At 42.2% G+C, this 26,841-nt stretch overlaps 1 protein-coding gene across 3 annotated transcripts in view; it reads right to left on the bottom strand.

The window, feature by feature from the left end:
* The window catches only part of rab26 (RAB26, member RAS oncogene family), a 122,989-nt gene that overhangs the window by 75,731 nt on the left and 20,417 nt on the right, over positions 1–26,841 (bottom strand). For all 3 annotated transcript variants that reach the window (XR_003691362.1, XR_003691363.1, XM_028568437.1), the window contains exon 3: positions 1,422–1,463. Coding sequence is in view for 1 of the 3 variants with exons in the window: in XM_028568437.1 (XP_028424238.1) it covers positions 1,422–1,463 (42 nt within the window). In the remaining 2 variants the exon portion in view is untranslated. The remainder of the gene's footprint in view (positions 1–1,421; positions 1,464–26,841) is intronic.

Here is a 26,841-nt window from a genome sequence, read left to right as displayed (position 1 = left end):
TGTGCAAAACCTTGTTCCTGTAGTTTACTGTCCATATTCGAAGACAAATTAGTATCCACTTCCCTGTCAAGGTCCTGATCGTGATTCCGAACAAGAATCTTTAAAGTGAAATCTGATAGGCTTTTACCTCATGTCATTTTGCCTCCCACAGTGTTGCCGGGGATTGTGGGTTCGAGTCCCATCTGGGGTGATTTTCCAGCGGAAGCGTGCTGGGCCCATAACCCAGAGGTCGATGGATCGAAACCATCCTTTGCTAATGGTATTTTACTGGCATGTGTCACAGCTTTCTGAGTGACACATTTGTAATCCAAAAAGAGTTTATGAGCTTCAATTAAGGATTTTAAGCAGTTTTACTGCACCTTTTCTTTTTCAGAAATTTATAGGGAAAGTTACCTTAAAATGCACTGTAAAAACATTGATGAAAATGTTGGTAATGTCACATATTTTACAAGAGTTGTCTGATTTATGATTGCTGTATTGTGAATCTTTCTTTGTTGTTCATCAATATCTAAACAATGGCTCATTTGACCGCAGTTAAGTGAGCATTTAAACTGAACTATTAAAAAAATCCATCCATGTCACCTCAAGGGCTCCTTACTACCCTGACCCCACCCAATGTCATCATCTGATTAAATCGGAAAAGATTTATTCAAATGCTTTCTACCAGCACTCCTCCACCTTTACGCAGGTCACGCACCCACCTTGATGTAATGTCATTATTTTTTTGGTTACAGAGCACATGCAATAAATTCAAAATGCATAATTATTCTAAGGTTGATCGAAATAGGAGCAGCGTGTCGAAGACATCAAAACATTATCACGTATCGCACTGTATTGCATTGTAATTTTGCCATTTTGTTTTGCAGGTTTTAAGAAGTTAAAAAGTGCGCATATGCCTGCAACTTTCATTAAGCTTATTCATGGGAAATCACCTGAAATATCACATTTGACAGATAGATTGATGGATGAACACAGATCCATTACAGATGAGAGAGTTGGAGGGAGAGAGAGAGAGAGAGAGAGAGTGTGAGAGTGTTGTGTAATTGAGGCGAAAAACTCATCAGACAGTATCTAATGCGGTTTTTGAACGAGGCATCGGCATCTCGGTCTGCCTCTCGCTGATAACTTTCAGGCTTGATCACCTGATAGAAAGTCCGTTATTCCCTCTAGTGTCTTCAGTCAGGCAGAGCAGCAGGCTAATTGACTGATAGAGATTAACTAAGGCCTCATTAAGTCATCGTTTGGGCGTCTTCGCCCTCCCACAGCAGGCAATGAAGATGTATGGGTTGTGTGTACGCCAGTTGCTTGAGATTTGTTATTAAATACAACACATATATCCTCACTTATAGACAAAATGAAAGTAAGACTCATTCAAATTCAAACAGACTAAAATATTCTTAGAGATACATTGTTGTTCTTACCTGCAATTTCACCTTCACAGCATCTATGCTCATTACTTTATTCTGAAAGACAAAAAAAATAAAATAAAAAATAATTGTAAATCTGCAGACACTGAAAGCAAGGCAATAGGAACAAAGAAGTAAGAAAGTGACAAACACTTGATACAAGTGATCAGAAACAGCTACTGAAAACATTACAGAGGCCAGAGTAAATGAGGATTTCAAGGGCTGCTGATACTCTTTTCTAAAAGGAAACAGAGTTTGGAAAGCAATTCCAGTGACGTATAGCTGCATGATGGTTGGCTAATTGTGACCACAGTTGTCGACCTCTACTGCGAGGCTCTCTTTTATGCTGTGATGTTGTCAGCACACTGTACTATCTATGGTTCTATGCAAATGTCAACATGTTCTCACACCCAGTGCGTCAAAAAGTGAGGCTTGGTCAGGTGCCTTTGGCATTTCTTACTGACGCAAAAAGTCTCTTGTAACGTCTAGCCCTTTGGCGTCATTTTTAGACCACTTAGTCAGGACTCTTTGTGTCCCTTTTTGTGGCTTTGGATCGCGAAGTATGTTTAACTGACATGCGGCACAAGAACGGGACAGTTAGGGTTAGTGAAATATGGTGGGTGGGGTTACAAAATGCACGTTTTGGTGACACGCGGGACGAGAAAGGGACACAAGGGACTCGGTTTTTCATACTACTCGCTACTACGTCACCTTACAGCGCCGCGGCCGAGCTGCTGCTCTGCCCCGTGCGTTCCAAACAGACGCTGAAGGGAGATTTTTGCACCACTATCCAATGTTGAGAGCATCTGACCAAGCGTCTGTATTTTAAGAGTTGGGAATGAGAACGGGTTGCAAACGTACACACCCACACACCTTTTGTTATGATGCAGAGATTGAAATGAAGATTTCAAGGAGTTGCATCATTTACCCCACACACACACTCACACACACACACACACACACACATAATTGGTTGTAGGAATCTTTTCAAAAATGGCAGCAGCTCCTGCATCATTTTCAACCATTCTCCTAGATGGAGAGCAGATCTAACTTGGCCATCTATCATTACACGGGATGTGTTACAACTGGCAAACAAGAAATATGAGCACACAGCCTTGGTCAGGACCCAGTGAGAATATTAGCAACCCTGTGTAATGTGTTTCACAGAGATAGCCTACAAGTTTCCAGCTGGTGCAAGCGCAAAACTAGTTTCCCTTTGCATTTTAAACATCGTCTTGTTATCCTGTTGTGAAATGTGAAATCCAACACACATTAATGTCCATCAAATGCTTGCTGGGATGCCATTTGCTGTGTCTGCACCTTGATGATGATAAGCCCTGGACACATGATTTTGCTCCATCCTGACAGTCTTTTGGGATAAAAGGAGAACAGGATGGGAACATTTTAGCACGCAGATGCTAACGGTGCATGGATGATGAGACCACGGAATTTGCAATTCAATCGCATGCTTTGAGGTGAAATATGAAGACCTCGGAGAGCTCTTCTACTGCATCAGCAGTTTCAGGTTCTAGTAAGAGTGATACTCGCCATTGTATCAGTTCAGAGGGTGCCTTATTTTTCTAGCTATATAGAATCAAGAACATCAAAACATCAAAACATAAGATCTTTGATCAGAATCGCCACCAAGGCATTTTCCTCTATTGGTAGTATTGCAGGGAAGGTTCACCCCAAAATCAAAAATATATATTGTTCCTCTTTCGTGTAGCATACAATTTAACAATCAACATTATTTTGGTGCGAGTTTGCCAGTGTTGGAGATAACAGCCAGCTAGCTGTAGCGTTAGCTAGCTCAGGTGAGCTAGCAGTATCAGTTACTGTAGCTACAGTTACCGCTCAGCCTCTTGTCCATGAGCATTATTTCTTCTGCGCAGTGATACGGTCGGCAGGTTTAGTTTGGTAGAAAGAAAATAGTTCCTCCATGAAACTGCTCACATCCAGCTCTGTAGATTTCTGGACAGAGGCATTGTTTTGGTTTCGTTTGTAATCGTTTTTTAAATGGATTTATTTTTTTTGGGTGATTTGAGCAGCACAAGTCGAGTGCCATCTAGTTCCATTATGTTGGAGAGAAGGCTGACATCTCTACTGCTGATATTGGAAAGAACATGGTACAACAGGAAAGATGAATGTGACAGAAATAGCAGTTTGTAGTTCGCTCGCAACAAAAGTGATCGGCAAACGTCTGACCTGTTGGCCCCAGCATCAACCGGCAGAGAAATTGAAGTTATGATTGCTTTTCACTCGCAGATGATCTTTTTCAACACAACTCTCAAACACAACCAGTGGGCAGGTTGGCAGGTCAGACAACGAGTAGAACTCCCCAATAATGATAGAAAGCGGCTGAATATACAGTAGAAGGGTGAAAAATCATGTCAACATCAGGGTTTTTCCTGCATAGAGACTTTTTTGATGCCCCCAACAAGAGGTTGTAGCCAGCTCCAAAAAGGAAAATCACCAGCACCAAAATGGCAAGAACTGAGAATAAAAACAGCAATTCAAATCCTTTCTGAATGTGTTTATGAGTAATTTATCAAACAACTGTTGAACAAGCACAACAAAAACTGGAATAGGAGAGTCTGGCTGTACCGGACTCACGGTTATTTATTTAAATATTAAAGCTATAGTGCATAGTTTCTGTCTCCCCCATGAGGAATTGTAAATAATGACAACAGAACTGTTGGTGCGTCCACGCGCCCCCACCCCTCCTCCACACAGTTGCTAGTAGCCAAGGAGGACACGGAGGATTAAATAAACCTGATGGACTCCTCAGCAGAGGTCATTATCTTTCTTTTCTGCACGGGAAAGTCACCGGACGCCACAATCTTCTGAACATAGCCATGCTGAGAAATCCAGAGAGAGTTGTGTGGAGCTGATAGTCTTAATTAGCTTTGTAGCAACTCATTTGGCAATGGCTTGAATGTAACAGACGTTCATTGACATCAAAACGTTACGCACATAAGCTTTGTTAACTGGGGTTTATTAACTCAAGCAAAATATACATTTTTGTTTATTAAATTGTCAGAAATAACAGGTACAGTCATAGATTTTTGTCAAATAAGGTAACACCGATCGACTCATTGCCTTTTACTGTATGCAGACCGGTAATGCTTCCTCCCGAGCATAGTCCCCCACCCCCCCCAAAGGCCCATTTGAGCCGGGAAAAACCCTGAACATATACACACACGTAACGCACAAAATGACATTCCATTAAACTGAAATGAATATCTGCCGGCTAGGTAGAAGTGGACTGGAGTGTAAAACTGAGTTACAAATCACAGAGTGGAGCTACCCCGCAGGAAAGTGGCTTAGCACAGTGTGCATTTGGAAATAAGCTAATCACAAGAGCAAACAAAGCCTAATTTGTTTGGTCACTCGGCTTGATGCCGCATCACCTGCACCAAAAGCTCCTTTCGGCTTACATCCACTCCTCTGCTTTGCAGTTAAAACTGTAGATCCAGAGGCTGTGTTGGTGGCGTTTAAAGCCTTGAGCAATTGGCCCACACTCCGACAACATACTTTCCCTCATTCCTAATGCATTTCATCCATATTGCATGGGCTATTGTGAGTTATAGTTACTTTACCTTACAAATAGGAAACACTTTACATTTCCCAAGCCTCATTTGCGATATATTTACTGCAGAATAAACCTGGAAAGAGAAACTACTCAAAGGCAGCCTCTGGAAATAAACAGCGAGGTCTTGCAGTGCAGAACAGTTTATGCCCACAGAAGCTTTGGGAGGAATCTTTTTCCATAAGCCGTATGCCGCTTTTAGACAGACAAGAGGCCTGCATGAAAAAGCACAGCCTCTTCATGCATTTAATGAGGCTGAGTGCAACAGCGTTAAGGGTCGTCCAGCGAAAAAGTTGAACCTAGCTCAACAAGAAGAATGACAAATTGTTTCAGCAAATGCCCCAAAATGGCATCTGTTTACATTCAAGTGACAAAGCCTTCTAGCAGCCGTAGGGATTATGACATGACAAAATACTGGACTTTAAAGCTCACATATTATGCTCATTTTCAGGTTCAGAATTGTATTTCGAGGTTGTACCAGAATAGGTTTACATGGAATAGGAATACCGGGACCCGCGAGAGTCTCGAAAATTGTCACTACCTAACCCCCCAGCAGTGAGAGACAAACGCAGCGCTGCATTCACACAACAAGATCAGCAGAGCGGAGAAGCTGCTCTCGCTCCCTCTGGCCATCGCTGCAGCTGCGCGCACACACACACACACACACACAGAGTCTGATTACGTTAGACAACATAGGGAACGAAACGGGAGTCTTTCTCTCTGGATTTTGCAGGACAGGATTTTTTGGGGGGGGGCCTGTCCTTGGGCTCGGGATGGGATGGGAGCGACAACTGATTCCCGAGTCACCCTCTACTACACATGCGCAGTAGATCGCTATGCTACTGGTAGTTGAGTGGCTGCGCCGCCCGTGTGGTCACTAAAAATTGGCGGTGCGCGGACGTCCGCCCAGAACCTATGCGCATACCCTCCGATGGCGACATTTATGCCAGGCACACTCTGGCAGACCCTTGCCCTGCTGGCTCTGGGAGGAGGCACCCTCGTAAACACAGCATAATTTCGGCTTTAGAGTTTCAAAGCCAGATGCTTGAATTGCCTTCCACCATCCAACTACAAGGCCATGGCCATGGGTCAGACCAAACTGTACCCTTCACCAATAGGGTCAGGAGGTTGAGGCCACTTGGTCTTAGCCTTGCTGACCTCACAGTGCGCCACCAACTGGCCCACACGACACCCCATGCCTGACTGACTCCCAAACAGGGGAGGCGTGTCCGAAAGGAGTGTCTGAACTGAGCACAGGCAGAGAAAAAGTTCCACAAACACCTTAGAGGTAAACAAAAGAGGTATAATGTACTGTACGTCAGAATACCAGAGCGTGGCTATCTTCTACCAACATTGCAGTAGAGTGGGCTTCCCACCCAGGACAAAAATACTCCATCCATCCTGCCAGCCAGCACATAGCCTTGGTGTGTGTTTACCGGTACAGCCAGTCCAAATCCATTTGATGCTGCACTTTGGCTCCACCACCATCACCACTCTAATTCAGCTGCCTAGGAGCAGATGTTTCAAGGCTTTCAACCATTAGAAGTAACCAGTAAGGGTTATGTAGAGTCACTGTAAGTTTGTTGCCAATAAGCCGTTTATTGGGTTCTTTTTTTATGTAAGAGCCACGACCGAAATGTCTGTGTTAATGTCTGATGGAAGCAGCTGGAGTGTTAGAGTGACACACGGTGTTACTAATGTTTTACTTTACACCGGAGTAAAGATGTTGTGTAGGCTGGGTGTTACATAACTGTGAGTCCACAACACCATCCGGCAGAATGTTTCAGCTTTGATGTGAAATCTATCAGCCTTCTGTGATGAGCAGAAGTAGATATGTGAAGCAGGTTTTAGGAAGAAATTAAAGAATTCCAGGAAATAATGGTTTTGTACATGTAGTGATATTCTTGTAGGCGTCCTGAGTAAGAAATAGGCAGATTGCAATCTCTGTTTTAGATAAATCCTCGTCATATTATCTACATTTGTGTTTGCTTCAAAAACACAAATGTTTTTTTTTTTAACATCCCACATAATAGCCAACCTGTATGAAGTTGGACTTGACCCTGTCAATAGGACGAGCCAATTGCCACCTTTTACACCATCTTTTTCTCAGCTCCATTATTCTTATTATGTTGTGAGTGAATGTCTAAAGGGCTTTTCACACAGGAAGCGATTGTCGCGCCTCGAAAGTAATTTTCAATGAGAGGCGAGCGGGAAGGTAGGGAGGCGCGGGCAGTTTAACAGGAGACGCGACAAGCGGGCGCCATCCCGTCAAACTGTCGCGTTCGTGCTCGTCATACGCCCGCCGCAAGAGTTGAATTGCGTTGAACTTTTCCCGACGCAAACGAAAGCGCCGTGCAAATCAATGAACGAGAGACTCGTGAGTTTCAGAAAATATAAAAACTGTTTTCTAAACAGTTATCAGGACATAGGCAAGGCAAGGCAAGGCAAGGCAAGGCAGCTTTATTTGTATAGCACATTTCAGCAACAGGGCAATTCAAAGTGCTTTACATAAAACATTAAAGAGCAGTAAGAAAACAATTAAAAACAATTTAAAAACATTAATAAACAAATTAAAAACATTAAAAGACAAGAATAAAATTGATAGTGCAGTATAAGAATAAAAGTTACAGTGCAGTATAAGAAATTAAAGTTAATAAAATAGATTATTTAAAGAAAAGCAACATCAAAAAGATAGGTCTTTAGCTTAGATTTAAAAGAACTGAGAGTTGCAGCGGACCTACAGGTTTCTGGGAGTATGTTCCAGATATGTGGAGCATAAAAACTGAATGCTGCTTCCCCCTGTTTAGTTCTGACTCTGGGGACAACAAGTAGACCTGTCCCAGACGACCTGAGAGGTCTGGGTGGGTCATAATGTAGTAGCAGATCAGAAATGTATTTTGGCCCTAAACCGTTTAGTGATTTATAAACCAGTAAAAGTATTTTGAAATCAATTCTTTGAGGCACTGGAAGCCAGTGTAGAGACTTCAGTACTGGAGTGAGGACTTAGTCTTAGTGAGGACTCGAGCAGCAGCGTTCTGAATCAGCTACAGCTGTCGGATTGATTTTTTAGGGAGACCTGTAAAGACACCGTTACAGTAGTCAAGTCTACTGAAGATAAAAGCATGGACGTTTTTCCAGATCCTGCTGAGACATAAGTCCTTTAACCCTTGACATATTTTTAAGGTGATAATAGGCTGATTTTTTTATTATGTTAATGTAGCTTTTAAAATTTAGGTTTGAGTCCATGACTACACCAAGATTTCTGACTTTGTCTGTTGTTTTTAACATTGTCGTTTGAAGCTGAGTGCTGACTTTCAATCGTTCCTCTTTTGCTCCAAAAACAACCACCTCCGTTTTTTCTTCATTTAATTTAAGAAAGTTCTGGCACATCCAATCATTAATCTGTTCAATGCACATATTTAATTGTTGTATTGGGCTATAGTTCCCTGGCGATAAGGTTATGTAAATTTGGGTGTCATCCGCATAACTATGGTAACTTATTTTGTTGTTTTCCATAATCTGAGCCAATGGAAGCATGTAGATGTTGAACAGAAGAGGCCCCAGAACTGAGCCTTGGGGAACTCCGCACATCATATTTGTATGCTCAGATGTATAATTACCTATAGACACAAAGTAGTCCCTATTCTTTAAATAGGATTCAAACCACTTTAGTACTGAGCCAGAAAGACCAACCCAGTTTTCCAATTGGTCAAGCAATATGTCATGGTCTACCGTATCAAATGCAGCACTGAGATCAAGTAATACTAAGACTGAAATTTTGCCACTATATATATACAAAACTGTTGTTTAGCGATAAGAAAAGGTTGAGTTGTTGAAAAACCACTTTTTCTATGATTTTACTTAAAAATGGAAGGTTTGATATCGGCCTATAGTTGCTCATTAGTGTCGTGTCTAGATTGTTCTTTTTTAGGAGTGGCTTGATGACTGCAGTTTTCAGGGCCTGTGGGAAGATACCTGAGAGCAGAGATGTGTTTACAATCTGTAGAAGATCAGAAGCCAAACAATTCGAAACATTTTTGAAAACACCCGTTGGTAGAATATCAAGGCAACAGGAGGATGTTGTATAATGTTAATGTATAATTATGAGGTATGACGGTGGCAAACAAGCGCTGTGTCCGAAATCACCCACTAGCCTACTCATATAGGCCTACTAGCAGGGGTTAAATTGGGCCGGGGCTCTCCGGGGCCGGCACATAAGCCTGCTTGTTTGTCCGGATGTGACATAAAATTTGATGAAAGTGATGCTTTTGAAAACATGATATTTCTGACAATAAATGAAAGATTTTTGAAATGGCATGTCTATTTTGTCTTGGCGGAGCTGAGATGAGAACAATCGGAACATAGCAACAATCCGCCCAGAACTGCAGACAATTCACCACTGCGGGTCAAATAGGCCTACATAACGCCTGAGTGTCTACAGGATTAATAGATAAAATGCCTGCTCCTAAAGCTAAAAACCCTGTTCGTAGCGGTGGAAGCCCGGTGCTCGGAAGCTTCACCGGCCGCTACGAGCTCATGCCGCTGACCAAGCTGTTGAATCGGTCCTCACTGTCGCATCTCCTCCAGCGGCAGGGCTCCGAGTCAGCCGAGAGCCCCACTCGGTGCAGTGTGTGTGTGTGTGTGTGTGTGTCTAATATTGGCAAGTGTTAATATTTATAAAACTATAAATGTCGGTATCTCACTAGCAGATGCTACAAAAACCTGCAGTTGCAGTCGGATATCCTCCGGATATCCTCTTTCTCTACAGTAGGCTAGGCTATGACAGGCTAGGCTACTGGTTTGGTTGCAGCCCTTGTTTGCCACCGTCATACCTCATAATCTGTGAGATGTGCCATGGCATCTTACGGTGAACCGGTGGCAACCCACACAAACATCGGCAGGAGCCGCGGCATCATAATGTAGGGTGACCATATTTTGATTTGCAAAAAAGAGGACACTCGGCCTGGCCTCGAGACACAAGGCAGGCTTAACGGTTAACGGTTCTGTAATAAAATAAAATCTGTAACAAAATAATATCTCTCTTTTAAAATAAATAAATAATGAAATAATGTTCTAAATATGACCTCTTCTGTGTTAGAAAATCCAGCTTCAACAAAATGTCTCTTAATACCTTTTCAATGTAGCCTAATAAGATAAATAATAAAGACACTGAAACATATGTGCCAGCTTTGCACACGGTGCACTCCGCCTCCCACTTGTCCGGTCCCGACCGGGACGGTACATGGGACATTTTTTTTTTTTTTGCAGTTCAACTGTTAAGCTGCTCTAAATCTTGTTTTATGGTTGAACGCAGGCTCCACGCAGAGCTTTCGCCGTAGCCTGATGTTAATACTTGTGCGCTGGTGTGTGTGTCTGTGTGTGGGGGAAGTGGGTGATAGAGCGAGGGAGAATTAAGTGAGAGAGTGACGGCGAGCAAGTAGGCGACGACTTTAGAGTCATAGTGAATGAATTGAATTGTCAATAAAATCAATGTTATGAGCCGTGCAAGTGGACCTTAACCAGGTGTGGAGACCGAAGATTCTTGAGAACCGTTCTGATCCCCGGGTCATTGTCGGGATAGGACCCGAGATAAAAACAGACTTCCCAGGACTTTTTAAAAAACTAAAAAGTGCAACGAAATCCTTTTTCGTCAGCACAGAATGCTGACGAGCTGCATCAACTTATCCGACATGCACAATTACCCGGTTGATAGAGGACGGGTGTGAGAGCAGCAGGCCAGGAAGCTTACCCAAAATTACCGGGACGGTGGCAACAGGGAAGCAATGAGTGGCAGCATTGAAGAAGTGGATATTCCGGACTATCGAGTCCCCCACTATTAGTGTGGTCGGGGAGAAGAGTGGACGAGGAGAGGAAGATAAGCTTGTCCACCCTAGTGGAGTGGCGAGCCACCCGAACCGGTACAGCCGATGTGGTATCGGCAGGTGCCTTATCCAAAGATGTAACAGGATCAGTAACCACAGGAGTGTGAGCTGGCTCTGGCCGGGTAGGAGTGTCTTCGGACAGAGCCGCATATCTATTTTTAAGGCTCAGGCGAGGGGGTGAGGCTGACTTTTCCGAGCCTTTTGTACGACCACGTACGACCACTTGGTTCCAGGACGACTGCTGGTTCGGTGTTGAGCAAGAGGACGGCCGTGGACACGTGGGGGGGGGTCCCACATAACTGTGTCCTGCAGGGCTGCGCTCAAAGAGGCAATATGTTTGGACTGTCCAAACGCAGTGTCCCTGAAGCCTGATAAAAGAGACTCTCTTTTTTTTAGCTCATCAGAGAGCAACTTTTTGAGAGGCAACTCATCCTCACAAGGCATAGAAGGCATTTTGTTGTAGGTTGTAGTTGTAGTAATCAGTTGTTAGATCGGCTGAGAGGCTGGCGTTTCCCAGCATGCCCTACTTGACTACTGTACTTGACTGAATTATTCCCATTACTACATTTAACAGCTATACTCACTTGTTTACTATTTCTCAGTACTTACAAAATATATGATAATCTTATAAATACAATGCAGCGTTATGGATCAAACCAACCGAGAGACACCAAACAGCCCACCTCAACCAGCTACAGCATTAAAATACTGCCTTGTGTTAATGCATCAGTATTCATATCCCAGTAATATGATATAACACCTACAGGGGCAATTCTGCCTGCTAACAACAGAGCATTTCAGACAGAGCGTCTCATACAGGTGCAGCAGCCATGGGCAGAATGAGAATATAGCGTTTTTTTTGAACATTAAAGCATGTAAACATACTTTAATGTTCACACAAGTATGAATCTGAACATGAGCACAATAGATCACCTTGTAGGGCCCCCACAGGCATACACTCTATCATTCCTACCATAGGAGGACATGCGTTGTTTGTTCCGAACCCTCTCATACGACCCACGGGGGCGTATCATAAAGTAGCGCCCATAGCGGTGGTGGAAAGGTGGCGGGAATACGCCCTCATATCTGAACCAAAGAACGTTGGTTACGGTCTTGAACGTAAAAGTCTGCAGACACCCACATATTGCCCCACACACACACACACACACATGCAAACAACAGTTAGCAAGGAGGACCAACACACACACACACACACACACACACACACAATGACAACAGCCACACATACTGAACAATGATGAAAACACAAAAAACCCTAGACAGTTAGAAACAAAGACAACACACACACACACACACACACACACGTTAAGAATTAACACACTGACACATACACACAATGCTGAGCTATTGACAAACGACCATTAATATTCATTAGCAGCCTTAAGAGTCGGACACCTCGGAGCTATCTGTCAATCAACCTGCCAGCCTGACCCGCGCTGATTTTGAATATATATGAGAAATCAGGAGCTCACATCACAAGAAGTCCTCCCACTCAAAAAAGAACTCTCATCATACATTTAAATATTTTACTATAATCGTATTATTGCATCTACTAGTGCAGTGTCCTGTTTGGAACGGGCTGATTGCTTGGCCTCCTGTATTGCTGCTTAACTATATTTTTGGAGCTGAGTCATCAACAATATTGCATGTTGCTATCACCACAGTCAGTGTTTAATGGTGCTGTCTCGTCATTATTATGGTTACAAAACTGAAGGTTTTATTGTGTGGTCGTTTAGTTTTATTCATAATTATATTCAACGCTGTCCAAACTGCTCCAAATTCCAAACGCCGGGTTCACTGGGTACACAGCATCCGCCAAGTGTTAAGAAGATCACATTAATGGTTTTTGAGATATTTAAAAAGACACACACACACACACACACACACACACACACACACACACACACACACACACACACACACACACACACACACTGAATATGATACTGTACTGTAGGTGTTTATAGGGGGGAAAAAGTAGCAGTTCAGACAAACTTTACAGACACAAACAAAACAGTCAGCATTGGGCACCCGGATAGCTCAGTTGGTAGAGCGGGCGCCCATATGTACAGGTTTACTCCTTGATGCAGCGGGCCAGGGTTCGACTCTGACCTGTGGCCCTTTTCTGCGTGTCGTCCCCCCCTCCCCTCCCCTCTCCCCTCTATCTCCCCTTTCATTTCTTCACCTGCCAAACATAAAGGCTTGAAAATGCCCAAAAAAATCATCAAAGAAAAGAGAAAAAACTGTCAGCATTTGGTTTTCCGCTGCTGTTAATTTCCTTCCGGGCTTCCACTTCACTACTGGGAGGTCGACAGTGAACCTGCCAGCCAGCTCTATCAGAAATCTTTTACAACACACATGGAGGTCTCAACAGCACTCTGTCTAATCAGCACTGACTTAATGAGAGTTTATTATTTCAGTATGCTGACTCTTCAAGTTTTCACGAGGAAACAAGACTTTGGGTAAACACAAATTAAAAGGCAAACCCGAGTGGTTCTTCGACGGATGAATGCAGAGACGACTGTAGGCACTTATTTGACAGTGACAGATGTGCTCGATAGCCGTTACTGCAATCCAAAGTTCAGAAATAAAAAGGAAATAAAAGTAATTTCCTCTCGCTGGCCTTGGGTTCAAATAGAGCGCTGTAGCATGAACACCCACTTTGCCCCTGTGTCAAAGAAACAAAGACTGCACATAACAGGAGCATTGTTAACGAGTGATCTACTTCCCCGACGAGAGGAAAATGAAATCACACTTTAAATCAGCATAAGACACCCCGCTGATTTGGATTGGGAACTTGGTTTTCTTAACTGCTTCATTGTTGCACTATAGTTAATAAAACCACCCGCTCTCATGGACGGGTTCGTATGATATCATACAAAAATAATATAATATGCACGTCAGTTCGTATAATATCCTACGAAATTAGGCAACCGTCGGCTGGTCAAGTGACGCCGGCTACAGAGCTCCAGGAGCGGCAGCTCCCAGCAGCTCCATCAGCAGCAGCAGTTGGGAGTCAAGTTTAGCCGACAAAAAGTCACCGGTAGCCGGCTACGGGGCACGGTGTGATGATGGTCCTTTCAGGGACCGAGGGGCCGTGGTAGTGGAGTTTAGCCGACAAAACGTGAGCGTCATGTGACATCGACAGTTAAGTTTAGGCATCAAAACGACTAGTTAAGTTTAGGAAAATAATTGTGGTTTGGATTAAAAAACTCCCGAGGAACACGCGTGTCCTGGGTGAAAGTCTTTTGTATTCCCTGGGGAGTGAACGGCGCTCCCCGGCGTGAAAGCCCTGTGTTCTATGACCCAGCGATCCACCGCGATCTGGTCCCTACGTGGTCCAGAGCGCGGCAGTCAATACTGCATACAGCAACAAATACGTGGAATACATACAATTTACAGTGCATTACATTTCGTAGCTATATGTATGAATGGTTCGTAAATTATAGAGTGTGGTCTAGACCTACTGTAAAGTGTCTCGAGATAACTCTTGGTATGATTTGATACTATAAATAAAATTGAATTGAATTCGTGAGAACAGCCTGCATAAAAATATAATATGACCTTCTCGTCATGTGCCACCAGTTCTTTGCCGATTCCAAACCAAGTGATAAAACCTTAACTCTGGACTCAGAAGTGCAGACGTTGCAATGTGAGTGTAACCAAGTGGCAACTTCCGGCCCTGAAAAGTGAAGCCAATTCTATCTAATTTCCAGCAGGCGGCGACTCCACTACCTTCAAAAAGAAGTCTGTCTCTATACAAGTCTATTAGAAAATGACTTTACTTCCCAATTGATTTATTACCTGAGTAAACATTTCCCTAACAAGATTATGGTCTCAATTGCTAGCCTTCCTAAATACAGCATGATGTTCATTCTGTAAATTACGGTCCCATTTATATTTACATATAAAGCAGAGGATGCCTCAGGGCCTGTCAAACAGAAGGAGCAGCCTGGTAGTCTTGAGGAAATAGACATTTTTTCTGTATTGGAAAGCCAACAGCCAGAAGTCAACAAGAAAGCACAGTCAGACGAAAGGTAGCACATGAAAGACACAGATGCATGTATATTTGTTTTCTGGTTTATCATTAACTGGGAGGCCGTGTACAGCAGTGCAACCACTGACGAGGGTTAAAGCAGTTTCCCGTGTTGTGTTGACACCTATGTTTTGATGCTGCAACATGTCTTTAACAGCACTTTCACAGATCATCTGTCAGTCCAATGCATTGGGATGTCTTTCTCTTGGACTTCCTGTAGATGTAGTTGTGTTCTGTTAGGTGGCACACTTTTTCTTTATCTTTTCAGCATGGTGTTCATCACGGCTCATGCTTACTATCCACTAAAATATCTCAACAAATACTGGATGGGTGTTAGCGTTGAGCTCAAGATATGACTGTTCATTTCCAATTGTTGATGACATCTAGCTCTTGTTCTAATGGAGTATGAAGGCCCTTTATAATTCACCTTGGACCAAACTGTCTACCAAATGGATATAATGCTAGCGTAGCTTTCCAAAGTGGCTGTGGACTCTTAGTTTTGTTCAATACATTTTACTGAACTGACTGAACAGTGTATAGTAGTAGAATATTTCGTAGTAGTAGAAAATTTGAAGGTTTTAAGGTGTGACGCTCCCAGGATAATTCAAAATGAATGCTAAGGCAGCCAAGTGAGTGGTGCATTTACTGTAGGTTCATGTTTTTGGCTAAGTTAAGAGAGCTGCTGTCCAGATTGACAGTCGACACTTATTCAACTGGTTAAAGGCTGATCCAATAGGCTACAAATCAATTTGAGTTATTGCCTAACTCTCGCCAAAATGCAACCTAGGGTCTTTTTGTGAACGTACCCGAGTGAAACCTTTGTTTAAAAGCATAATTAGGACGGAAGCGCCACTTTTAAGATCCACCTAATTATGCTTTTAAACGAAAGTTTGACTCGGGTACATTCACAAAAAGACCCTAGGTTGCATTTTGGCGAGAGTTACACTTTAACACAGTCAACTGAAATGACCTAACCTAGGTAAATGCACATTGAGCCATCTTAGGCCTATTGTAATTTCCAAGCCATAGTCTTCTTAACCCCTCCTCATCCTCCTCCTCCTCTCCTCTCCACTCACGATGCAGTGGTTTAGCACAGAATGGTTCACACTCTGCATCTGGCAATAAGACCAGCTAATCCTGGATTTGTCACCCTCTGTGGCTCTCTCTTTCCCACTACTTATTCTCCCTAATCTATTTCTCTCCTGTATGTGTTTTTTTTTTTTTTATTTGTATTCTCATAACCGCCAGCTTCCCTTTCAAAATGTCATCTTCCCTGCTCAGCCTCCTCTCTTCCTCCCTCTCCCGCCCACCCTAGATTCTTGTTCCCTCATGCTGTGCTCTGGCCTGACCTCTGTAATATCTGTGCCGCTCCATCTGTCGATCGAGTCTTGAAATCTTTAACCTTGTGTTCCTGTTCACAAGCCGTTCTCACTCCCTTGTCAAATACTGACGCTTGGCGTCAGTGGCTCTCGGCGTCAGATACCGACGCACAAGGCACCCTTTAGCCCCTAGACCGAGCGTCGGTTTTTGATGCGTTAGGAGGGAGACTGTGTTGCTGTTCACACGTCAAACTCCTGAGACAAGAATATCCCCTTACAGTTTTCTTTATATTGTCCTCCTACCCCTCCTTACACTGACTTTTCCCTCTGTAGACTAGTCTAGCTGTACCCAATATGAAATATGTCTCTCTGGCTGTCTCTTAGAAGTCTGGCTTAAGGTTTGGATAGCCATGGACCCACGGGGGCTCTCTACTTCTCTTTCCTGCTTTGTCTCACTGCCTCAAATCTCCACATAGATTTAGAATCGGGGGCAGCCAACCGTGGCGAGTCTGACTTGTCCACTTAAAGCTTGGTCTGTGCTGCTTGTCTTCTCTTTCCATCTCAGGAGAGAGCATTAACATTCCCCTAACCTCTGCTTTTACACACGTTCCCAGTGGAAAGCACTCCCTGCTGCAGTGAAAAAAGCTGAATGGGGTACTTATATCGTGATATTCCATCCATGCTAATTTTACAAAGCACAGTTGTATTTTACGGGCCTCCGTTACAACGATTATGGTAATCACAAAGTCGGCAGTCTCTCTTTTTTATGTCTTTGTTCCTTATATATGCAGTGGGTATTGAGCATGTGAGCCAGGGCTCCACACTAACTTTTTGCCTTGGTTGCACTGGTGCGCCTAACTTTTTTTTATTTAGGTGCACCAGCACAAAATTTAGGTGCACCCACATTTTTCCTTGCATCGCCGTAACGCTGAATGGCGATACACGATATATAGCTCTGTATTTTTTTACAAAGTGGGCTAAATGTTCAGTTTTAAGTCAAAGCCACTTTTCACAAGCTCTTTTATTAAAACAGATTGTGATTAAAATAAAATGCAAAGACAGGGTTTCCTTTACCAGTTTGAAAATATACAGCTGCAACACATGTAAATGAAAGTTATCTGAAATAAATAGCCTAGGATGAATAAAAAAATGCGCGGAGGAGAGATCCAAACACAGGCAAGGCATTCCAGAAGGAACGGGTCATGTAACGCAACATTAAACCATATCGATATAAACGACATCGCTTCGTTAGTGGAGAGGCAGCGGATGCGAGGACGTTAGGTGCACCGGTGCGACCTAGGAAAAATCTTAGTCGCACCCTTAAATATTTTGGTCGCATTTGAGCCCTGTAAGCCCTGGAGTACGTTTTTTTCTCTCCATGGTTTCAATCGTAGAGAAAAACATGTAATGGTGCTTTGTGATTAGCGGCGTGGTGATCATTTGTATGTAAGCCAGAGGTGTCAATTCCAGGTCCGGAAAGTAAAAGTCCTGCCATGTGTTTATTCCACCAATGAACTCAGCCAGCTGATTTCACTACTAATTAGTGAAATCAGCTGCTAACTAGTGAAATCAGCTGGCTGAGTTCATTGGTGGAATAAACACATGGCAGGACTTTTACTTTCTGGACCTGGAATTGGCACCTCTGATGTAAGCCTCTTTTTTGAGAAATGTAGGGGGAGCCGAGCTCTAAAATATCATACAAAATAATTTTACAACGCTGCAGCTCCTCAAGACCAAGTAAAGTTCCTGTGTCATGCTTCCAAAATGCAGGATAAATTGAAGGGGGTTAGCACTGAAGTAAGCTTCGCCTCCAGGGGCAAAACAACCATGGACTGGAACGATGCAGCAGGAATGGTTAAGTAGGAATTGCATTTGAGGCTGAGGGCATGTTCATAATTGTCATGGGACGTAATCTAGGTCTGGTCTGTTAAGCAAACTAATGCAAACCCTTGCCTAATCCACTGTGCGTTGGAATTTGTATCGTTTCTTGGCGGAGAGCGATTAAAAACAACATTGCAACGACTTTGTCGGTCTGCCACTTGGGCAGTTGGTTTATGAGAGCTTTTTGCCAAAAAGCCTGTCTGCTGCAACTGGAAACAAGGTTGGTGAGAGCAGTGACACTGAATCAAAAACAGTGAAGTTGCGGGCTGTAAAACCAACACTCAACGGAACCCCTTATTTTAAATGTAAAACATGTAACACCCCCTAAACCATTCAATCCTTGCCCAGACATGATAGTATAATCCAAACAATAGGCAGGGAATCCTATTAGGGCATGTCGCCTTCTTCCAACACGTCTTACTGGGCTTTAATTTTTTTTTTTTGCTTAAGCCCAAGTGTTATCTCTCTGTATTTAAAAGGACACAGTGTGCCAGCTCTTTCGGTTTGTTTCAAGTATTCCATGAGCACAGTGTGATATTGCAGTATTTTGTTGAGGCTTTGATATTGTTTAGTAAAGAAAGTAGGGGCTGACAGCTTGATGAATAGTCACTGTGTATCTCTGTGGTTTGACAAAGATGAGGGAGTTTTCTAAAAGGGCTGCTGTTTTTCGAGGCGCAGTCCTGCCTGGCTTGTTTTTGTACGAGAGAAAGTGTTTGCTGGAGAGTAAATTAGTTTTTACCAAGTAGTGCATCTCGGCAGTCGTTGCCTTGCTTTATCCACTGCGCCTTTATGTCTAGAGTTTGATTGTTGGGATTACTAAGCAGTGCTGACATTTGTCATCACAGTTTTAGAAGATGGAACAAGGAAATGATGGAACGGGAGCGATATAGAGATACAGCTTAAAAGGCAGCAAGTGTGTGTGTGTGTGTGTGTGTGTGGTTGGGGGGGGGTAGATGAGGAAAATGAGTTGATGGAAGTGAAGATATGAAATGAAATGGTGTCTCGGGCATCAGAAAATCTTTTTTTTCTGTACGTGCAGTCATGCAGTTAATTGCTTCCTTGCTCCCTTGTGTGTGTATAGAGTATGTATTTGTCTGTGTGTCCACCCCACAGCTTTTGCTGTTCATCCCTTACTCTCCAGGGTCAGTAGTGAGAGGCAGTGTTGCACTGTGATAAAGGAGTAGTCAGAATAGCATTACATGGTCAACACACACGCAAACTTTGTGTTATACAACTACTTCTGCATGTGCGCGTTTCCCAAAATCTGGTGCAATACTGTATTATCACTTTTCAAAACATACAGGGTCCACCTGGAGTTCATCTCAAATGTTTTTTTTTTTTAAAAAGCACTTCAATGGGTTTTTTAAAAACCCATTAGGTTTTTGAAGTCTTTATTAAGGAGTTCACCAAGGAACCTCCTGAGGTCCTCTTACAATAGTTAAAACAAGTCCTTTTTATTTCAGAGTTTTGTCCTTGGTCACTAATCCAGGATGACCTTACTGTCTGCCTATGCTAATGTGGTTTTATTTAACTTGTGTTTATATAGATAGGGGAAGGATGGCCAGATAATTCAAAGGAAAATACATTTTTAAAGTAAAAAACGTTGCCATTTGTTGGGAGAAACTGGTCCCAACCAAGAAATAGTGTGACACACTATTTCTTGGTTGGGACCAGTTGCCCAGGTCAAGGGAGTCATTGGACCCGACAATTAGTCCAGCAGTTCACAACAGATGTGATGTAGGTTTGTTTTCACTATTTTCAGGAAGCATATGAAAATACAGCAAATGTAAGCAGAAATCATGAAATACTCAAAATGCTGTTCAATGCACTGAACTGTGTTCAGTGTTAGACAAAACACACAAGCTCTTTGCAAATGTAAAACCAAAACGTCAATAAAATGTACTCCTTTGGGTAGTTTGTTATAAAATTGTGCGCAAAAGCATTACTGTAGATTATATACTTGTGTCAAATGATACCAGCATATATTATATTTATATTATCCCAATATGATTCTACTGAAAGTCAATAAATCATAATTAGGGTTAAAAGTTCAAAAATAAAAACAAAGTTTATTTTTATTTTTTTTTACATGTGAAACATATATTGAAGGGCACATATGATGTTGCTATAGCTACAAAATACAGAAAAGGTTATTTGCAGAGCACTGACAGAGTTCTGTGTTGGATTGGCCTTGAAATAGCTACAATGCAGAGCAAACTATTTTAAGCAGTAGGTTGATGGGCATGGCAGAGCTTTGAGTACTCATTGTTCACAACAAATACCTTTTACTCTTGTTCCTGTGCCACTGAGTTCCACTCAGCTATGACAAGGTACTTGCCGTTGTTGCAGTGTGAGGTATAAATAATTGTTTACAAAGCCATGCTATCATGTTATAACATTTTAAGGTTACATGGTTTATATAACGTTATAGAATCCCAAACTCAGCATTACACATACTTCAAAATGTCTTATTATGTGAGAGAGGAAGACGCAATAATGTCTTTGTCATCCTTCCAACATGGTGTTCTCATCCTTGTAATCAGTGTCAACTACTCTCCAAACATTCGGTGCAAAAGCTATTTCCTGCTACCCGATACTTTTATTTAGGATCATAACCTTGCATGGCGTCATATCCTGACATGGAGATCTTAAAAGGTAATAATAAATGAATTAGTTTGGTGAGCAGCAGCTTAAAATTCAATAACATAACGAAATTGTAATAAACCCATCAAAAACAGTCAGTTTTTCACAGAATGCTACAGCAATAGTGATTCAACCTGCTGTTTACCCAATTTATGAAAACTGAGTTCTGGCCTAGTGGTCAAACCGGCTCATTTCATTTAAAAATGGTCAGACTTTGTTTCGCAAGAGATGTTACTACATCTGCTCTGGTCACCGAGACTTTGCTCTGCTCCGTTTGACCACGGAGATATGAGTGATGGACGCCGAGCTTGACCGCAGTCTATTTCTGTGATAGAAAAACCTGCAAGCTGCTACAGTTTGCTGCTCCGCTGCATCGCAGATTGCTAAACACACCTGACTACAGGAGCCATTAGCTCAGACTGGAGGAGTACGTATTAGTTGGTGCGGTTCAAGCACGGATCACGTTCTCACCACAAACCAACCGCTCCAGAGTTTGATTGAAAGCATACCGAGACCACCTCTTCGAACAGGTCTCGGTACGCTCGTTTGGTCCGCTTTTGGTGCGCACCAGAGTTCGATTGCCACGTTCTCACCTGCCCAAACGAACCGCACCAGCGGGGCAAACGAACTCTAGTTCGATTCAACCGAACTAAAGGCTGTCAGTGTGAAAACGCCCTAAGTTTAACGGCTCAACGCACAAGACCACGCAGGCCAGCATCCTAACATTCATAAAAAGGTAAGCTAACGCTAACTTGGCTGTAGATGTGGAGGTAAGGTAATCGGTACTTTCAGTTGACTAGGTTTCATGTTATAGGATATCTGTAGGAAGAAGTGCAGGATTGATGTAGCCTACATTCACCTTCCCCTAGATGTTCCCTAAAGGAATATCGTTATTTGACGTTTTAGCTACTCTTCTCAAGCTAAACCTGACTGTGAATGTAACCATACCAACTGTACACATCAAAGATGGCTACAGCTGTATTTTTATGCTTAGAAGATATTAAAAAAAAATGTATACAAGACTTATATTTCACTCAAAAGTTTCCTACAAAAGACAAAAAACTGAATTCTGCATACATGCATGTAAAGAAATATGGCACACCCCACACAGTGAGCTAAACATCAATATAGTACATAAACATAGTTTTTCCATAATTAATTTTGCCTATGCATGTGTGTGTGTGTGTGCTCTCCTTAAGTGGTGGAGTGAAAATTAAAAATGCAATCTTTGCAAACTTCAGAATCACCTTCACATAAAAAAAAAGAAATACAACCCCGCCGCCTTCTTCAGCAGAGCTTGTCCACAGCCATGATTTGTGAATATCATTGTTGTGGGATTTGATTTGATTCCTTATGGAGGGCAGAATGGTGACTACACATTATTTCCAGCGGAGACATTAATTGACCACCTAGGTTAGCACCTCGCCCTTCCACCGCATTAATAATGCGTATTAAATATGAGGGGAGTTTGATCTAGGACATGAAAAGGGCAGGAGCGAGTAAGACAACACACAAATCTACTTATGCTCGCTCCATTTAATTAAGGGTTATAATACATACTGGTTTAATATTGTCTACTGGCTCCTCCCTTTCTCAGTATACAGTACTTCATGGTGATAACGTTCAATCCCAGCACACTATATTTTAGCATCCGTGCCTGAATTGGACCAAACAAAGTGCCAGTACCCTAACTTAGCAGTTGCATGACATGATCATCACGTGTGTGTAGGATAAATTTATATTGATACGTATATCTTGTAGAGGTGACCCTAAAAAGTCGGCTATTTGATGATTCGATCTAAGGAAGTGCAAAGTCTGAACCGACTACCAATCTCGAATCGTCACAGTGCCTGAAAATGGGGTTTTAAATAAAGGATCATTGCATTGGACATTGCTGAATGTCAAATTTTACATAGAATTGCTTGGTTTCACCAAGTAAATCATATATATATCCTATTTTGTTATAAATATCGGCCTATTAATAATACTGTTAATAATAATTAGATTTAAGGGTACTCGGGTGGAACAAAAATTAGAAGTGCCAGTACTCAGTACTGGTGAGTACTGGCCATATTCTGGCACTGTTTTGTATCCAATTAATCAGTGGATACTCTGACCACTGTACAATAAAGCTTTCCAAGCAGTAGTTTGCTGACTGATGAAACTGCATACCTGCTTTTCTTCCTTTTACAGCCTGAAACATCTGTTTCTGCAAGTCTATTAATATTCATGAAGGCCATGTGCAGGTGCTCGCGTACAGGATTTGGCAAGAAATGTAAAATTTCTCATTTGAGACCGAATCGCAAATGCAAATGAGACTGGAATAATGGGCTGTGTGTACCGACTAGACTTCACCCCGGTGTGCATATCTGACACAACAATTTCAGTAGGTCAAATAGGGGGGTGTTGGGGGATTCTTCACCTTCATCTTCTTCATCTATAGCAGCAATAACAGAGTATAGTAACAGAGTGGCTGCATCCCCTTGCTTTGCCTTTTAACAAGCATGACGTTTTCAACAAGTCCTCCAAAGCATGCAACAATATCGATCATTTCTTTCTACCCCCCTAATGCGACCCACAGGAGCGTTTCATAAATGAGCGCCCCGAGCGGTAAACCATAACGCAACGTTACGGTCTTAAATATGTCGATGGTGTGAAGCGGTCGCAGTTTGGTTTGGTTTAGGCACAAAAACTACTTGGTTATGTTTAGGCACCAAAACTAATGAGTTCAGTTTAGAAAAAGATTGTGGTCTGGGTTCCAATCAGACGCTATTTCTTTTCCGGTTATGTAGGTGATGCAGAATGTGACGTAACTCCCGTTTGTTCCGTAAAGTTAAAAACTAAATTTGCAAACAGGACTCAAACGCCAGCCCTGTGTGTGTTTGACCCACCACAACCTACATCCTCACTTGTTGCTCTTATATTTATTTATATATTATTATACAATTTCTTATACTTCGTCACGTTACTTCCTGCTTTGCTTCCATCATAACTATAAAACGTAAATATAGATCATGGGTCTTCAATGTGTTTTAAGCCAAGGACCCCTTAACTGAAAGAGTGACAGAGCAGGGACCCCCTCTACATATATTGTATAAAATTAAGTTGCATAATAAAAAAAACATGTAGGTGGCCTAAAACTTTTATAAATACCTTTTTTGCATAGAATATATTAAAATAGCCTAAAAATTGTTGCCACGATTTTATAAATCATGTTTTATGTTAAACATACAGTGAATCTTTAGGATTACCTGTATCTGTGGATGGCTACCTTAGTGGCTACCTTACCTATAGGCCAGTAACCCTATCATCAGTGTGGATTTATATTTGATAATATGTTAGATTTATGTTAAGACTTTTTTGAAGATTTTTGAAAAAACTTCAAAAATTAAGACTAATTTGGAGGCCCACCCTGTATCGACCCTCTAGGGGTCCCGGACCCCCTGTTGAAGATCCCCTGATATAGATCATAATTGCTGCTTGAACAATCGACTTATTTGGGCATTTTTCGGGGTAGGACAGTCTCTGCCGTTTCTATGCAATACATGTGTTTTAAGTTTGTGGTTTGAGATGGTTCAGGGAGATGCCACAATGTTGGACGAATGGATTGTCAACAAAGACAAAATTAATTACATACGTAGATAATGATACTTGAGAATAGACTGCTTGATACCTAACCACAAAACAGAATTCAATTATTAGTTTTGGTAATCTGCATACTGAGCACTTCCTTAAAAAAACATTCCTGATCAGGTTTGAATCTTCTGTGGTTCATACCAATCAATACCAGTTCAACCCTTTTTAGACTACAGCGTCATCTCAGCCTGCGCTGAGGGCTGGGATGCAACAGCGTTTCTTGGAGCTCTGTTTACCGTGTCAAATCTTTCCATTGCTTGCTCTGATGCTTACTATTTTTCTGACTGCCGAGCTCCTGAAAAACTCCCAAGCTGGAAAACATGCCCTCTAACTAGGACAACCAGCAATCATTAGCTGCAACATAACTGCATATTAAACACTTCTTATTACAATGTTTTTAATATGTATTGCTTTCTTTCTGTTCTCCTGTTTTGACATATTTGAAAACATAACATAAATCGCAGTTAATGTAACTGTCAATGATTTTTGTTAATGTGATGAAACCTTATTAAAAAGGACACTAATTTCTGTTTGAAAAAGTTTTTTTTTTAGTTTTTTTTTTTACTGTTTGTGATTCTTTCGGTTTCTCTTGTGTACTTATGTCAGCATGAAGTGTGCACATCTATTGTAACGTGATAATTCAAAAAGAAACCTTGTTTCCAGCAGTGCCTTGGAAGCTGAGTGGTTAGAGTGCATGCCACATTGCTGCAGTGTCCAGGGTTTGATAGCCTTTTGGACTTTTATTGCGTTCAGTCATGCCCCTCTCTCTGCCTCCATTTCCAGCCCCTGCTGTGAGACTGACAAATAAAAACAAAGCTGCCAAAAAATAATCTTAAAAGGTCCCATGGCATGAAAATGTCATGTTATGAGGTTTTTTAACATTAATATGCGTTCCCCCAGCCTGCCTATGGTCCCCCAGTGGCTAGAAATGGTGATAGATGTAAACCGAGCCCTGGGTATCCTGCTCTGCCTTTGAGAAAATAAAAGCTCAGATGGGCCGATCTGGAATCTTCTCCTTATGAGGTCATAAGGAACAAGGTTACCTCCCCTTTCTCTGCTTTGCCCGCCCAGAGAATTTGGCCCACCCATGAGAGAGAGAGAGACATCATGGCTTTCAAACAAGCAAAGTGGCAGTTGGTCAAGGCCACACCCCCACCCTCCACCTTGCCCCCCCCCCTCTCTCCTCCTCAATAGTTACAGTCACAGAAATGGCACATACTAAGGAAAGCTCATTGTGGGACTGGCTCTAGTGGCTGTAATTCTGCACCAAGACTGAATTTCGGGAGACTTCAGATACAGTATTAGGGGACCACTAAGGTCTATATAAAAGAGACTTCAGATACAGTATTAGGGGACCACTAAGGTCTATATAAAAGAGACTTCAGATACAGTATTAGGGGACCACTAAGGTCTATATAAAAGAGACTTCAGATACAGTATTAGGGGACCACTAAGGTCTATATAAAAGAGACTTCAGATACAGTATTAGGGGACGACTAAGGCCTATATAAAAGCATCCAAAGAGCACCATGCCATGGGACCTTTAAAAGATCTTGTTTCCCATTTAAAAGATAACTGAACTTCTCTCTGGACTGATATTGGGGTATTTCTTTGTTTTGAATGGGAGGAAATGTGATACAATTTGCCACTCATGCCCCTTGAATGCCTTGGTTACCACTTCCCCAAATATTCTGAAAGTGTTAAGTCTGTGAAACGAATTTGTTGAAACCAAATGAAAGAACTGTAGTGTGAAGCTGTACACTGGTGAGCCGAAGCGGCAAATTCAGATGAGATCAACCCAGATGGGGAGGACAGAAGTGAATACAGCTGTGTTGTTATTCCCCATAAATGTGACAAATTACAGACTGAGACAAATTCTTTCCTCGCACGGTTTTAAATAAACAAGTTTGTTAACAACCCTTCTCCGTCCATCCATCTTTCAATAATGCACTCAAACACATACGGGAATATCGTCTGTCATCTTTAAGCAGAGCATGTGGCAAACAATACTGCACACTCGCAGCGTTGTTAAATTGGACAGCTATTCGTTCTGATATATTTTCACCTGCATGCTTTTTTTTTAAACAAATTTGAGCAACTTGATCAAAGATCATAAGGCACATGAAGGACTGCCAGGTACCAGTTTGGATCCCTGTTGTTGGATTTTCCTGTCTTGACGTTCCCACAAAATCAGCGTGTTTGATATTATCGTAAGTTTTAAGCCTTCGTAGTGAAGTTAAATCATGTGAACATTGTCAAGAACCAATGGGTGCGCTCCCTCCAGCACCAAACAGGAAGCAGCAAACTGCTAAAGCCAGTGTAGCATATGGTTGCTATGGCGCCGCACAAAGCTAAACGTCGATTTTCAACCCTTGTGAAGCTTCTGCAAACTTTCCCTTAACAGTCCTTCCAGGAAAATGTGAGTGTT

Source organism: Perca flavescens, chromosome 21, assembly GCF_004354835.1.
Source record: "Perca flavescens isolate YP-PL-M2 chromosome 21, PFLA_1.0, whole genome shotgun sequence".
Lineage (NCBI taxonomy): Eukaryota > Metazoa > Chordata > Actinopteri > Perciformes > Percidae > Perca > Perca flavescens.
The sequence above is the reverse complement of the archived record's forward strand: the minus strand, read 5'-3'. Positions and strand labels throughout refer to the sequence as shown.